Source organism: Gallinula chloropus, assembly GCF_964237585.1.
Source record: "Gallinula chloropus genome assembly, chromosome: 3".
Classification (NCBI taxonomy): domain Eukaryota; kingdom Metazoa; phylum Chordata; class Aves; order Gruiformes; family Rallidae; genus Gallinula; species Gallinula chloropus.
The window spans coordinates 32963951-32979409 of record NC_140087.1 but is presented as its reverse complement, the minus strand read 5'-3'; the positions used below and the strand labels follow the sequence as shown (position 1 = coordinate 32979409).

The 15459-nt window shown below is 44.4% G+C and overlaps 1 protein-coding gene across 3 annotated transcripts in view; it reads left to right on the top strand.

Annotated features, from left to right (window-relative positions):
* Positions 1-5912: 5912 nt before the first annotated feature.
* Positions 5913-15459, top strand: part of STXBP5 (syntaxin binding protein 5) — a gene marked incomplete at its 5' end in the record, with an annotated part of 99846 nt that continues 90299 nt past the window's right edge. For all 3 annotated transcript variants that reach the window (XM_084260971.1, XM_084260970.1, XM_084260969.1), the window contains 2 exons: positions 5913-6065; positions 7910-8007. In XM_084260971.1, coding sequence (XP_084117097.1) covers positions 5913-6065; positions 7910-8007 — 251 coding nt within the window. The remainder of the gene's footprint in view (positions 6066-7909; positions 8008-15459) is intronic.

The following is a 15459-nucleotide window of genomic DNA, read 5'->3' as shown; positions in this document are numbered from 1 at the left end:
CAGGAGAGTAGATGCTAGGGCTGAAATACTTCTATTCTTAGCAAATAGCTGGCCCAGGCTCAAGTAAAATGTAATACAGAAAGCAGAAGTCAACAAACTGCAGGAACAAAAGAGAACTGTGCATTTTTAGTACAACATAGGAACAAAATTAATTAAATGCCTGCACTGGCCAAAGAAGATTTGGATAAGCAGAAAAAATAAATTACTCCTTCAGACAGTGATAAAAGGAAAGGATTGGTTGGGGCCAAATCAGTCAGACTAGGCTGCCTGGATGACCCAACCTTACATACTGAAGACACGGCTGAAAGGAATGAAAGTGAATTTGAAACCAAAATATGTGATTTTAATGTCCTCCTTAAATGTTTCCTTGGTGTTGTTTATTCTTTATTTAAAGAGCATCTATCTCATGAAAAAAGACAGATGGACGCTTTAGTACATTTTTTGAAGGACCTGTGTATCATCAGTGAAGATGAGAATAATGTGCAAATAGGTCAATAGATAATAAGCAATAAACATAGTTTCATTAGGTATGGTGACTTTTTCTGTATAATTCAATAACTGAGGCTGCCATTGTCTGGTCCAGGATGACACTGATGGGACAAAAGTGCAGATAGGCAAGTGAGTTACTAAAGAGGATGATGCACAACCTCTTTCACAAGCCTCATGCTTCCATCGCATAGTGCTGCTGTCAATCACTCTTTTTGCCTCATACACTCTCCCTTCCTAGCACATTGTAGTTCTTTACCTCATCACATACTGCTGGCAGTGGCCAGCAGGCAGAGACCACAGTGACCAACTGGTAATAATCCTCAAAATTCTTCCTAAGACAGACACCCTTTCTTTTGCCATGCTCTAGTGCAACACACAACAGCTACACGGGCACTTGTGTATTATTATCTATACTAGTTGGGCAGATGGATGCTGCAGAGCCCTTCCAATTCATACTTCACCAAACAATGTAAACATCTGCCAGTATGCTTGTGCAGGACCTGGGTGCAACCTCTGCAGCAGTAGGATGTGCCCTCTCTCTGCCATGCATGTCCATACAGCCTAATGGCATACACAGGGTGTCAGTTACGTGGTTCATAGCTCTTTAATAAGAGGTGCCATTGATCTGTGATCCTGCCAAAGGCCACACAAGCTTCCAGATACAGGAACTCATTGTATCAGTACTTGCATGGTCAATCGGGATGTTTCTGAAATGGGTGAATTTACAAACAGTGGAAAGTTCAGCTCTGATTGAGGTTATGGCATAGCTTTTTTTCCAGGACCTAAACAGCTAATTCACACATGCTGTTCATTTTGTTCTTGTTCACAGCGTATTCAAATTAAGCTGCAGAAATATCAAAAACTTCACCTGTAACTAGAAGTCCTCTGTAGGATTTGTTACCAATGCCGATTATTGAAGGGAAAAAACATCACAACCATAGATGTTTGGCAACAGGTCTGAGTCTAGAAACCTTGAGCAATTTGCCAGCTGGCAGGAAAGATTCCAAAACTTACTTGGAGCTGCGGTTACAATGCCCTGTCCAATACATTTGAGTAGAACAACCTGAATAGAATTAGTTCAGAAATGTTTCCAGCTTCTCTCTATTTATGGCAAGGAAATGTTTGGCTAGGGCTCAGTCGATCCTGATTCTGCAGTGTGAGTGACTAAGCACCATTAAGAAGTTCTCAGGAAAGCTAAGCATCTTAGTTAGTCTTCAAAGCCTGGATTGACTGATTGTCAAAAGCTTTAGTGCATTTAGAGGCCAAGCGGAGATCTTGAGGTCACTTCTGACGGTCCTTTTCTCATCCATGCTGAGTAGTACAATAATCATTATGGTGTGCAAATCACCCAGAGGACACTGCCTTCTCTGGGTGCAACCAGTAACACTCTGGGGACTTACCTATGAACTAATGACAACCACCATGAGTGGATCTGCCACTTCACTACCTACTCCCTTCTCTGGGATTATTCTACCAAATCTTAGCATACATTATAGCTGTGTGGGTTTATAGTCATTCTAGCTCATACAGGACTACCATCATTATCTATCTTCTTCATGCGGGTAGCATACTACTCCACAAAAAGAAAAAATATAGACAGAGAGCACAATGATAGCTGCACTCTGCAGTTATCAGTGAAGTTATTGTGATTAAAAAAAAAAAAAAAGTCCCAAGAAGTCCAACTGATGGTCTGTGGGATCACACTGGTATGCAGGCCAATGCTACACATCCCATTGTGTCAAATACCTACTAGGAATAGTTGTTGCTAATGTGGGATCTGTAGAATACTGGTGAGAAAACGAGAAGGTGATCTTCTCTTTTTCTAGCAGCAGTGAATGACAGGATCAGTAAGAAAAGGGGGGAATACAAGACCAAAGCCAAATGGATTCATTTGGCAGCAGGATTTGTGTGGCCAACAAAGATGCACTGGCTAGGGGCTGACTTGAGAACCTTTAACAGGGGGTTTGTCACAGCAGGACTCTGTCATAGTTGAGTATAAAGATGCTGTAAACTAGTTGGGTCTGACTGCTTCTTCCCCAGCTGTGCAAGACATTTGGGCTTTGGACTGGGGAATAAAACATTGGCACGAGATTGCAGACATCAGAGGCCGGAAGGTCTGAGTGGGCAACATGAAGTGAGGAAGTTAAGCAGAATTGGTCTCGTTTGTAAACAGGATGTGGTTATTGGGTAAGAGCTGGAGGCCCCAAAGCAGCTCTGAAATACAGCAGCTAAATCCTGAGAGATAATGGGGATGGTTCACTGAACTATAAAATTAAGTGGCCTACTACTGTTCCCACTGACATCCCAGCAAGAGGGAATATTTTTTAAAGGAAGAGTTTAAGTCCCAGAAAGCATTAATTTTTTGAATGACATCAAATAGAAACTGTGAGGAAGGAGAACCACTGTTGTCTCAACCATAGGGATACCATTTGCTCAAATGTTTGCAAGTACTGGTACAATGTTGCATCAATGAATGAGGTTCTCCTTATATTAGATGCCAATGTAAACAGAGAATGAAATCTATCTCCTCTAAAACTGTATAGTCCAGTTAAAGAACGGGTTCAGGGGCAAAGCACATAGAAGGTAAGAAAATTAAAACGACAGTAGTTAGTGCTTTTGAAGTCCTTTAATTCTTCATCCAGATTTGAGGTTGATTTTTTGTTGTGACTAGTGCATACAAACAGACTAGTTGTGCTATGAAAGTTCTAACTACAAGTGTTTGCAGGGCCTGGCCTAACATATACTGACAATGAACTATAACTTACATTCCTAAAGTTATACCTGGATATACCTTTACCTGTAACAGTCAATATTTCCCATTTAGTGAAACACAGACAAGTTCTAGAATTTTTCTTCCCAGTTTGTTACAATAAGCATGTGTCAATAGATTGAAAAATTAGACATTATTTCTGTAAGAACTGCAAGCTAAAATATGTAATGGATAAAGACATACTGAAAATGCACACATTTTTATCTTAAAATTAATTTTTGTATTAGATATTTACTGATATTAGATATTTACTGATTCAAGTCTGCTTCTTTTACTTCTAGGACTTTTGCCATCTCTGGAAACATTCTTTCACATTTTGCCAAGGTGATTTGAGGACATGTCCCATAGTCCTGGTAATCCAGAGGAACAGCTCTGTAAGCTCATGACTCAAGTCACTTTATAAGGGTATATAAACTGTCTCAGTTTCTTTCAGATGTTTGTACATCATATACCTGCTGGTAATATGTCTGCTAATTGACACAGGGTCACAGGTCTAGGAAGGGTTTGTTGATTTTTTTCTTTGGAGGTTATGACGATGGTTGCATTATAACTATTTTGTTGCATTCTCTGTACACTATTACATTTACCATGCTAATAAAGCATGCCTGGCGATCGGGCTGAAAGCACCACTTGAAAGGACCATCTTACTGTGTGTGTGGAGCCTTTTACTGCTGAGGCATTCATGCTGTAGCTGGTAGACGTGAGCCACTGCCTTGAATCAGCATCTCTGCAGGTTTTCCCTCCAAAAGTGATGGTCGATCTCCCAGTTCATTTTAGTTGAAAGTTCAGGAAGGAGTCACAAACAACAACTACCTTCAGCAACATCACAACAACCCGGACAAGAGTAACATCCATTACCTGACCGCTGGCTAGATAACCCAAAAATGCAACCCAGCACCCAAAGAACCACAAAGGCGGAATACAGAGACGTTTAACTCCGCGCCACCGGCTCGGGTCGGCTTTGCAGCAGTGAGAATGAACGAGGAACCCTTCGTGACCCCAGCGGCCCGCCTGGCAGAGCGAGGGGCTGGCGGCGACTTCGCGTGGGGCTGGCCAGCTCCGCGGGAGCCCTCGGGCCAGCCGGGTTTGGCTACGAGCAGGCAACGCTCCCCGGCTGGGGCTGCAGCCCCTGCGCGGCTCCCACCAGCACTGTGGTTAGGGCGAGGGGTACGGGGTGGGGGTGGCATCCCTTCGGCAATCGTCACTGCGGTTGGAAACGCTCCTCTCGCCTCGGCCCCGTCCCCACCGCCGCTCCCCGCTGCCCCGGCGGGTGTCGCCGGCCTCAGCGCCGTACCGTGAGGCAGCGCCACACCGACACCGCCGGCCCTGGCTGATGATACTCTGCACTTCATCCCGGGGCCGCCGCCGCCGCGGGATGAAGCGCAGCCCTCCTCCTCCTCCCCCCGCCCCCTCCCCCCGTAGCCGCGGGGGGATTTTCCGTGTGCGCTCACGCGCAAAGCGCGGCTCTCGCCGCGGCAGGCCGGCTCCCCAGCAGCCCCCCAGCGCGGCCCCAGCGCCGTGCCGGCAGCAGGGGCGACTCTGCGCCCACGGCAGCCTTCGGCCGCCGCCACCTGTTACCTGCTCCCACCTCCGCCTGGCCGAAAGCCAACACCCAGCTCATGCCCGGTGTGGTGCTCTCGTCGCCACGCCGCACCCCGCTCGCCGCCGAGCCCCACCCGCAACCCCCGCACCCCTCACGCCGCCCCGACCCCAGCGCGGCACGGCGGGGTGCCGGGAGGGGGGTGCGGGGAGATGGGAGGGGGGAAGCGAGCGCGGCCACATCCGGGTGCCGGGGCTCTTAGCACGCATGCGCAGCCGCCCCGCCGCTGCGAGGCAGAGGTGCCGTGGTAGTTGCCGCCGTCACCGCTCCTCCCCGGGGCGCTACGCTTCCGTGTTGTCAGGCAAGGGGGAACGACCGCGAGGCGGGGGAGGCGCCCTCCGCGGCGGCAGGAGGAGGATCGTTGTGGGGGCGGGCAGCGGCGGCAGCAGCAGCCGCCGCTGGCAGCAGCCGGGAGAAGCCCCGCTGGTGACTGGCTGGCGGCACACGCAGCTCTGAGGAGGCGGAGGGTGCCTGAGCCGAGCCGCGGGGCGGGCGGCTGCGAAGGGGGGAGAGACTGCGGCGGCGGGAGGGGACCGGCACACGCACATACACACGCGCGCAGAGACGGATGACAGCGGCGGCCGCGGCCGCCACGATGTGAGACGGGCTGCGCGGGGGGACGCGGAGGTTCCGTGGAGAGCAGCGGCAGCCCGCACGCCCCCGGCAGCGGGAGGGGCGGGCGGGGCCGGCCGGACCTGGGGCGAGCCGTGTGCCCCGGCGGGCGGGGCGCGGAGCGGCCGCGGGCGGCGCGTCTGGGACCGGCGGCGGTGTTGGTGGGCTGACCGGCTCCTGTTTGCTTGGCTCCAGTCCCCGCGCCCGCGGGCGCCGATGAGGAGAGCCCCTGCGCTGCCGGACTGACGCCTCGCCGCCCTCCCCGCGGACGACGAGGAGCGCGGCTCCGCGGCGGAGAGCGCGGCGCCCCCCTGATCGTGGGCCGGCCCTGCACCGCCCTCCCCGGCGGGGGCTCGTCTGCCGCCTGCGGGGCGGGCGGCGCGGCGGCGGCGCTGACAGCGAGGCGGCGAGGCCGGGGGAGCGCCGCCGCCGCCGAAGACCATGAGGAAATTTAACATCAGGAAGGTGCTGGACGGCCTGACGGCGGTCTCCTCCGCCGCCTCTGCGTCGTCCGCTGCGCAGCAGCAGCAGGCGGGGAACCGGGAGACCGAAATCCAGGAGACGCTCCAGTCCGAGCACTTCCAGCTCTGCAAGGTGAATGAATGCTGCAGCCCCGAGCCGGCTGGCGGCCGGGGAAGGGGGCGCAGCGCCGCGACGGGCTCTGCGGGCTTTGCCTCTCGGTACCCGCCTCGCCGAGCCTGCCCGCCGCTCCTGTTTACTTCTTTGGGCTCTTTTATTTTTATTGGTTTTGGAAGGGGGAGGAGGGTAGGAGGAGAGAAGGGAAGGAAGCGGCGGGTGTAGCTGCACAGGTCTGGCTGGATTTCCGTAGTCATCTTTCCTGGAGAGTTTCGGGGTTTGCCGTCTTCCAGGCGCTTTCGTCTGTGTGTGTGTGTGATACTGGCCGCCCTCGCCAAGGCTTCATGGGGGGGTGGGGGGGGCTGGGTGGGGGAAGGAGCGATACCTAGGTGTAGTGCGGATCCGCTTATCGCGGCGTTTGAGGAGGAGAAGCCTCTGCTAATGGGCCCAAAGGACAGAGGATCTGTCGCTCCGCATTATTTGGAGATGCGTTTATCCTGTTCCTTTGCGCCTGAGAGAGGCTGTAGACATTTGTCGTGGTTTCTCCGCAGCGTGTTGCCAAGTTGCCGGTGTTGCTATTGCAAATGTTCTCCAGAGACAGGAAAAGTTCCTGGGTTTTGGTTTTTTTTTTTTTATTTGCTTGTGTGTGGTACAATAACTGCAGTTCGTGTCTGCACGCTTCGGAAAATGATGCAGCGAATTAATCCACCAGCTGTACCGAGAGGAATGAAAACTGATTTGAATATCAATACCCATTTTTATCTTGACAATGCACCCGTGGCCTAGCTTGATATAGACGAGCTTGTTTGTGGATTCTCCTCCTTGTTTTATCTAGTACTGCAGGTGCTTCTGACACTCTTGCGAGTTGTTGACGAAGGATATGGAAGGGAACAGAGCTGTTACCAGTTAGACTTTATTCGTTGTGAAATACTGAGAGTTGTGGGGTGTGCCTGCAACTTCAGTGAAGTAAACGGAGTATATCAGAAGTTTGCTAGGTATTTATGAGGTCCTAAAACAACTCTCTTCTCGACTGAAGGTTTTGAAATGAAAAAGCTAGTGTTTGTGTGCCTTATGTTGCGTACATGTACAATGGAAAAAAATATATAATGCTTTTATTCTGGTTAACTGCAGTCTGAGATGTGTGATGGAGTTATTCCGTAGTCAATTACCAAATTAGCCTTTGCTAAGGAAAAAGCAGAAGGTGCCGATCTTTGTATTAAGAAAGAATCCCATAATTGGGCATTTTTTGCTTGTTTGTTGTTTTTTTGGTTTTGTCTATTTTGGGGGCTGTGGTTTTTTTTCTGTTTGGGGGAAGCAGAGGATGAGAGAGTGGTTCTGTGGGGCTTGGGTTGGTTTTCTGCATATGCTGAGAGAGGTTGCACTGTCATGTGGGGCCTGTGGCATTGAAATTGGAAGTGATTCTCAGAAAAGCAGGTCTAGTCATTTGTTATGGTTCTGATGACAAGTCTGGATTTGTTTCTACACTTAATAGGAACACCTAGGTTTTTAATAGTTTAGTCCATTTGTTAGAGGTGAAAATAAGATTACTCAGAATGAGGTAGATGAAAAAAAATGCTAAGTTGATACAGACTTTGTACAGAAGAAATGTAAAGTTCAAATTAAGTTTCACTAAGTATGGTGGTCACTTGGTGATCAAGAATGGATGAGTTATTATGACAAAAAATCTTTCATAATTGGTTCATAGAAGACAGCTGTTTGCTCAGGCTGTTGTTAAAATGCTCTGTAGTTCCTTTCTTAATTGTGATTTACACTGAATCCTGTTCCCTAACATAAGATATTGATTCTGTTTATTTTTGGTCTGCTGCTTGAACCATCATTACTGTGATGCTCTGACTTGTTAGACTGTACGCCATGGTTTCCCCTATCAACCTTCAGCCTTGGCATTTGATCCTGTTCAGAAAATACTGGCCATCGGGACTCAGACTGGAGCACTAAGGCTGTATCCTTTTGTATTCTGAAGTGGGTTTACTGAACCTCATGCAAGTGATGTTTTGATTCAGCTGCTGGAAATCTGATGGGAATCAGGTATGCGGAGGGGAGGAAAAAAAGCTGTGTTTTCTGTCCGTGGGTGGCCTGGTTATTCTTGGAGTAGTTCAAGTTATGTTAATGATGTGAGGTATGACTGCTCAGTCCCCATTATCTCAAGTTAATCTGTGAGTTTTGTAGAAAGTTGCTGTGTGCTGACAGTTTACAGCAGCAGACCACAAATCTGGAGCGAGACCTGGTATGAGCTCTGTTTTGTTGTTCTGCTGTGTCCTCTGTGATTGAAAACTTCTCTGCTGCTTGATGGTTTTTTTGGGGTGGGTGGCTTGGATTTTTTTTTGGGGGGGTGGAAGTGTTTGATCTTGTTCTTGAGAGATGCTTTGTAATGCTATAGATACCTGCTACTGCTTTTATATTACAAGAAAAATTGTCACAAGTGGGGCAGTGAAGGGTACAAGAATTGTGTCTCACTAATAGTTTCCAAGTGACAGAGATGAGCAGAATGAATTTATGGAATAAAGCACCAGTAACCCTGCTTCTTTTTGTTCACTGAAAAGTGAAATACCCATATGTTCATAGCCATATGGTACCAAAGCCATATGGTACTATCCAAGCCATGTAATAACATATGTGTTTAAACTTTTATTTTTAAAAGAAGATGCCCTGTAGATTCTGTAATCTACACTGCCATTGCCTGAACCTTATTCTTCTGCAGAAGAGAATGAATTAAATTCTCTGTCTTGAAATGGATTGAACTCTGACCTTTTGGGGGAAGGCTTAGGGCTTCTTGCTAGAAAAATTGATTTAATCCTCTTTAAACTGTAGGTAAATCTCTTTTTTAAAAAAAAAAAAAACTTTCTTTGCTGCTTATATTAGTCTGCAAGTAGACTTTTTATTTCCTTTTGTACATTAATAGTGTGTCTAGCAGTACCAAGGAAGGGATCATCCCCCTGTACTCAGCACTGGTGAGGTTGCATGTTGAGTTCTGTGTTCAGTTTTGGGCCCCTCACTATGAGAAGGGCACTAAGGTACTGGAGAATGTCCAAAGAAGAGCAATGAAGCTGGTGAAGGGTCTAGAGCCCAAGTCTTATGAGGAGCTGCTGAGGGAACTGGGATTGTTTAGGCTGGAGAAAAGGAGGTTGAGGGGACACCTTATTGCTCTGTTGTAGCCAGGTGAGGATTGGTCTCTTCTTCCAGGTAACAGGTGATATGACAAGGAAATGGCCTCCAGTTGTGCCAGAGGAGGTTTAGATTGGGTGTTAGGAAAAACTTATTCACTGAAAGGGTTGTCAAGCACTGGAAGAGGCTGCCCAGGGAAGTGGTTGAGTCACTGTCCCTGGAGGTATTTGAGATGCGTAAATGTAGTGCTTAAGGATGTGGTTCAGTGGTCTTTTCCAACCAAAATTATTTTGTGATCACTGACTTGTTTGTAAGGTTAATTGCCTTAAGAAGCTTGTCTTTTATGGGTGTAAAAATTAGAACTATTTCTTTAAGCCTTAGATTTGATACTGAAGTAGCTTGTATGATATCTATAATGATGTCTATTATGAACTCCTAAGATCTCTTAATTCAAAGTATGAGTAACAGTAATGGCTATTCAGTGCTTGTAGTTTCAACTGTGGTATTAACTTCATAAATTTTGGGTTTTAAAAGGTGATAAAGTTGATGTAAATGAAGAGTGAAGGGTGAGTGGTGCTGTTAATTACTCTCATATAGGTGGAATAGATGAGAACACAGGAAAGGGCCTGAAAGGAAGGACTGGGGTTGGAGGAAAAGGAGAAAACAAAATGTACCTGTTCAGAATTTACTTGCTTGTAGTTCTGGGCAATATGATGTTGCAGTTTGGGTAATGATGACTTGGTAAAACCTGTTTACTGGCAGTTATTCATGACTACACCTCTGAATTCTCTGAGTGTGAATTGCTTTCTAAATAATTGAGAGAAGTCTTGCAAGGGAAGATTGCAAGAAGTGAAAATTTCAATCCATTGCTCCAAGATAAAAACATTTCTGCAGCTCCGAAGAGTAAGTGGCTCCCACTTCAACGGTTTCTTGCACATAATTAACTGTTTATAAAAACTTTAGCATGTAAAGCATCCTGTAGGTCAATAAGGGCTTTTCAGTTGTGTTTGTAACTGAAATGAGGTGTGGACTAGAAAGACTGAGAGTCAGTGAACAGGTATTCATTGGGAGGTAAATGCTAGGCATAGAAGGGAAGTCTGTCCTTATTTTCTTCTGCATTTGTGTGGAGTATAGAAGTAAAGGAATGATAATGCTTCTTTCATTGCCTACAAGCAGATGGGAAGTGGGTATTAGAGTTTCACTTGCAGAAATAAGTAAAGGCTTGACAAGATGCACCTAAACTTGAAGATGCAAGGATTGTGAAGCAAGTTTTATATATAAAGGGTTTTGAAAATAAAATATTCTTAAATCAAGGAATGACCTAATCTGGTTTAGATTTCATTAATATATGAATAAATTGATGTTGTCTTGATTGATTTGGTGTCATTTATCAGCTTGATTACTTTACAGAACACATTCTCTGTGTTTGAGCAGGCTGCAATTCAGGTATTTTAACTCCAAAGCCAGTATTGATTAGAACAGATTCATTTGAGCAGGAATTTTCTTAGCCACGCTCCCATCTTGTTCTTTGAGGATTCTGTAACCAGTAGAAGAACAGAGAGAATTTTAATACCCAGATACTAAATGTTGGCTCAGGCATTGATACGGTGACATGTAAAACCAGAAGTGAAGCTTTTTCTGAAGAACCAAAATCTGTGGTTGCAAATATACTGGAAGTTCAAAGACTTAGTATGTCTATCAATTGGAGATAAAGACAAAATAACATCAACATTGCATTGAATTCTTTGCATTCACAAGGTAATTGTGAAAATGGAAATACCTAAACTACAGGTGGTATGTTTCACTAATTGGATTTTGAGTAGAATGCTCAATATTTTTTGTCCCTGATCCTGGGCTTGATGGGTTAAAATCGGGGGAGAGCATTGTGGAGTTGGTGCCTTAGTGTGCCAGATGCAGGACTTTGTTGTGCTGATAAGCAGCAGTTGGTTCTAGATCTTGCGGTTTCAAGAGGGAGAGAAGGCCATAAAAATATTAGGAGACTGCTTTTAATGTACAACTTAAACCTTATGAGCCTCCAAAGTTACTGTTTGGGATTATTTACTAGCTTCATTTGATCAATGCATCCCTTGTATTGCTTTAAAAAGGGGGGTAGGCAGTGGCTCGTGTTCTTTTTTCCAGAGGTACTTAGAAATATTTCTGATTTATCTAGGAAACTTAAAAACAGGTGTTTCTGAGGCAGACTGATACTGCTCAGGTATTGTCTTTCTGTGCCCTCCTGAAAGGAACATTTTAAGTGAGTAGTAACAAGGGCTGTTCTCTTTTCAACTGATCATCAGCTTGGTTCCTTTACTGTGTATGAGAAGTTACAAAGTGTATAGTTTAGTAGCACACAGACCTTGGAGAGAGGTCAGACTATGTCAGCTGATGCTTCTGTAGTCAAAAGTAGCAGGGACATGAACTGTCTCCTTGACATTAGGATCTGTTGAAAATAGTAAAGCTGTTTGATACTGTTTTCTATATTGCAGGGGAAACTGGATGATGAGGTAGGCACAAGAGCAGAAACACAGCACTGAGTGACATAATCTTAAGTTTATTTCTTGCATACACCCACGCTCATCTGCTCGTGCTCTTCCAGTTGTTCCTCTGAGTTTGTGGTGCTGATTAGAGGACATTTGAGTCTTAGCTGGTGGCCTGGCTCTTACGTGTGGCAATTCCAGCTCAGGCTTGCACTTCTGCACAGTGCTGGCCACCTGTGCATGTGTTCCCCCACAAGGAGCAATTGTACTTGCTGTGGATTTGAGTCAGCAGTGGTCAGTGTAAGCTGCTGGTGGCCTCATTTGTCTCTGCAGGACCGTATCTTTGACTTTCTCCATGCTTAAAGGGATTTAGCTGTTGTTACCAGGGTGGCTTTCACCTTTTGATCTCCTGTTCCAAATGCGTTAGAGATCAAGTAGCTAAAAGCTCACCTGTGCCTTACTTTCCTGTGTGTATATAAATCATTACAGCAGGACATAGTTCATAAAGTCCATAGGCTTTAGGAAGTCTTGTGCATAATTTGCTGTACTTTGTTTTCCCAGCAGATATCAAAACCTTCTAATGAGTTACAGTTGAGCGTGTGTACCCAAGGTTTAACTTAACCAAATGGTGTAATCGGGTAGACTTCAGTTCATGACATCCTGACAGTGTTTAGTGTCATAGGTAATAGTCCTGCTTCTGTGCTGTATGTTGCTCTAACCCTTCTGCTCAAAAGTCCCTCTGCAAGTCGTATGTGATCTGAACAGAATTGTGTTTAAACTGTAAAAAGATTTGAGCAAGGTGAAGTGGATTTTTTCAGGATGTCAGTCTTTGGAGTGTTGTTTCCTTAGAACTTTAAGTTACTAATTGTATGGGGTTCTAGACAATAGTTGTCTGAGATTTTTTTTTTCTTTCATAGGAGAGAGAATAAGCTTTGAAGCTAAAGCAGAAATATCGAAGGAATTTGCTCTCTGCTGTTTAACTGTTCCATCTCAAGTTTCTTCAGTCTTCGATGCTTTGATTTCTCAATAGCAAAACTAGGACAGTATATCAAATGAGATGTATTTTGATTGTCTGCCAATATGACTGGAATATCTTTATTGGTGCTTTGTGCCTTAAAAATACTTGTTTGCAGCTTGAAGCTTAATTTCTCTTTTGAGAGAATTCTAAAAGGAAGATTATTTCCACCAGAAATTCTTCAGAATAAAGGGGTTACCTGCAGAATAAGTGGTGTGCCTTCCACATGGACCAAATTGTGCGTAGGACACTTTATTCCTCAACAGATTAGATTATTTTTAATTAAAGTGGGTTTTTTTTTCTGTTGCAAACCCAGTTCACAGCAATGAGAAAAATTAGATTATTTGTCATTCTGTCATTAAGTATCTGAAGATCACAATCATTCAGAATGTCAGCATCTGTTCGTTTCCCCCCATTCTTTTTAGCAGTAAAAGATGACTTATGTAAGCAAATGGTTGAAGTTTTCATGTGTGAGGTGCATACAGCTTGTTTTCTGTGACTTCCATTCTCTGGCCTTTGAGAAGAACTCACAGTTGGTTACTCTGATCAAAATAGCCTGGATGTGTCTTGCCATTCAGTCAGTTTCTGATGAAACCCTTGTTTCAGCATCTGAGCAGTTTTGCTGTACATGTGAACCAAAAAAATTCAAGCAATTGAACCTCTAACAAAATTCCATTTCAAACTTGCAATGTGATTATATACATTAGAAACTTTTTCTTTGAATCATTCAGACTACACAAGGCAGCCTGTGTGTCTTTCCATACTGAAACATCAGCTTGAAATAGTTGGTTTGTGGGGTTTTTTTGAAGTAGCTCTACACCTGCTCTTTCTCCCTTCCAGAGAAATGACAGTAGGGTGATGGCTGGAGTTGCATTTACAGTATGCAGAGCTAAGATCAGTTTTTTCAAACCAAGCATCTAACTGTGGAGTTGGCACAGCTTCAAGTGGGAGACTGGACCAGATGAACTCGGGAGGTCCTTTCAAACCTAAATTACTCTGTGATCCTGTCTTTTCTGTGAATAGGCCAAAGTTGATCTAACCAACTCTTTTTGTGGATTGTCAAGGCTTTTTGTGTTTGTACACTGAAGAGAATAGTCTCGATCTTTGACAACATTCTTCTGGACTTTGAACAAATCTTCCTCTTTTGAGGAGAGTACATCAGAAAAACTATTAAATACTGCAACGGTGTCGTGCCAGAGAGACTCTTTGATTATCTGTTATTAAGAAAAGGCTTACTGACTACCTTGCCACCCAATATACAGAATAGTTTAAACAAGAACTTATTTGCTTAAAACACATTAATCTTATCACACTTCTGTTTCTTTTAACACTACCACATTCCTTATCATATCTTCCAGCGCTTAGTTCACGTGGGTATCACTATCTCTCTTACATCTTTATTTCAATGAAAAATCATCTTCCCTTAAATGAAGAAAATCAGGAGACCTTTTGATATTCTGAAATGAAATAAAGCCACATTGGTAGCATGATGCAATATGAAACTCTTAAATGTGTGGAATTCTAGTGAGTTAGTCTTGCACAGCAAAAGCTATGGCTGAATTCATCATAGTTAATAGGATAGCATACACTTTAAACATGTGTCTATGCTTATTGGAGGACTTAGTGGCGCTTCCATCAATGCAAGGAATTGCCAGATCTTAGTAATAATTGGTTTTGTTCAAAAAATGCCTGAAATATATCTGTATTAAATCTCATACTGTAAATTATGATATTTAACTTTAGAATGAAACTTTTCTTTCCTGTAGTTATTTTGCTGCAGAAGCCTAATGAACATACCCTGGCAATTTCAAACTCGCTGGGTCATAGGGAGCTTTGAAAAGCATGTGAAGTTTGCAAGGCTGCAGGTGTTACCATAGCACTAGCATAGCCTGTTTCCCTGTACCTCCTAGCTATTTGTGTGACACTGAGGTGGTATGGATTGTGTGATCTGATGTTAGGGAGAAATGTAACAGAATTGGACAGCTGGGACCCAGCTTAGACTTTTAGATTTCTGCTACAGTGTTCAATTCACTAGGCTCTTAATTTGATGTTTTACTGTATTTATTCTTTCTCAGTCACTTTGGGAGGGCTTGTAGAACTGAAGTAGCATTTTTGCTGCAGAAGTGATCAGTGCAGCAAAGTCTAGAAAACTAGAGGCAGCTCACGATTTGAGATATGATAAAGCTTGAAAGCACAAGTCAAGATTACAAACCCTTCCTAGCAAAACTTCCTGTTTGGCAGAAGTTTTTAGCTGCATTAGACTAATGTGAAGTGTCCAGGTATCTTTTTGCAAAGGCTTCTCAAGGCAGAGAGGAGCATTCTTACACATTACATTTAAGGTAATTAGAAAAGCTCTAAATTTTTATCTGTTTCTTAATGCTCTTCTAGAACTGTTTCTGTTTCCTAGTGTAATGGAACAGTAAAAAACCACATTATTTATCAGGGTTCCCTGATAGCACATCTATTTTTTTAGGGTTATCTCTGTAGAAGCTCAGTGAAAACCAGACAAAAACTTGTAAGTTATTAAATTCTATATGAAGTGAAAACTGGAGGACATAGATTTTTTGGGAACAGTTCACTTTATCCTTAAACTTAGCTATCTGCTGATGGTTTCACATTTTGAAAAAATTGAATCCTTAGTGGTTTTGTGAGAGTTAATTTTGTGGTATGTCTTTAATCTTTAATCTCTTGGTTCTTGTCTCTTCCTCTTGCTATTCTTCACGTAGGCCATCCTGGCATGTACCTTCAAACTGATCATTATATATATATTTTTTTAAGTGCAGGTTCTTAACCCTGC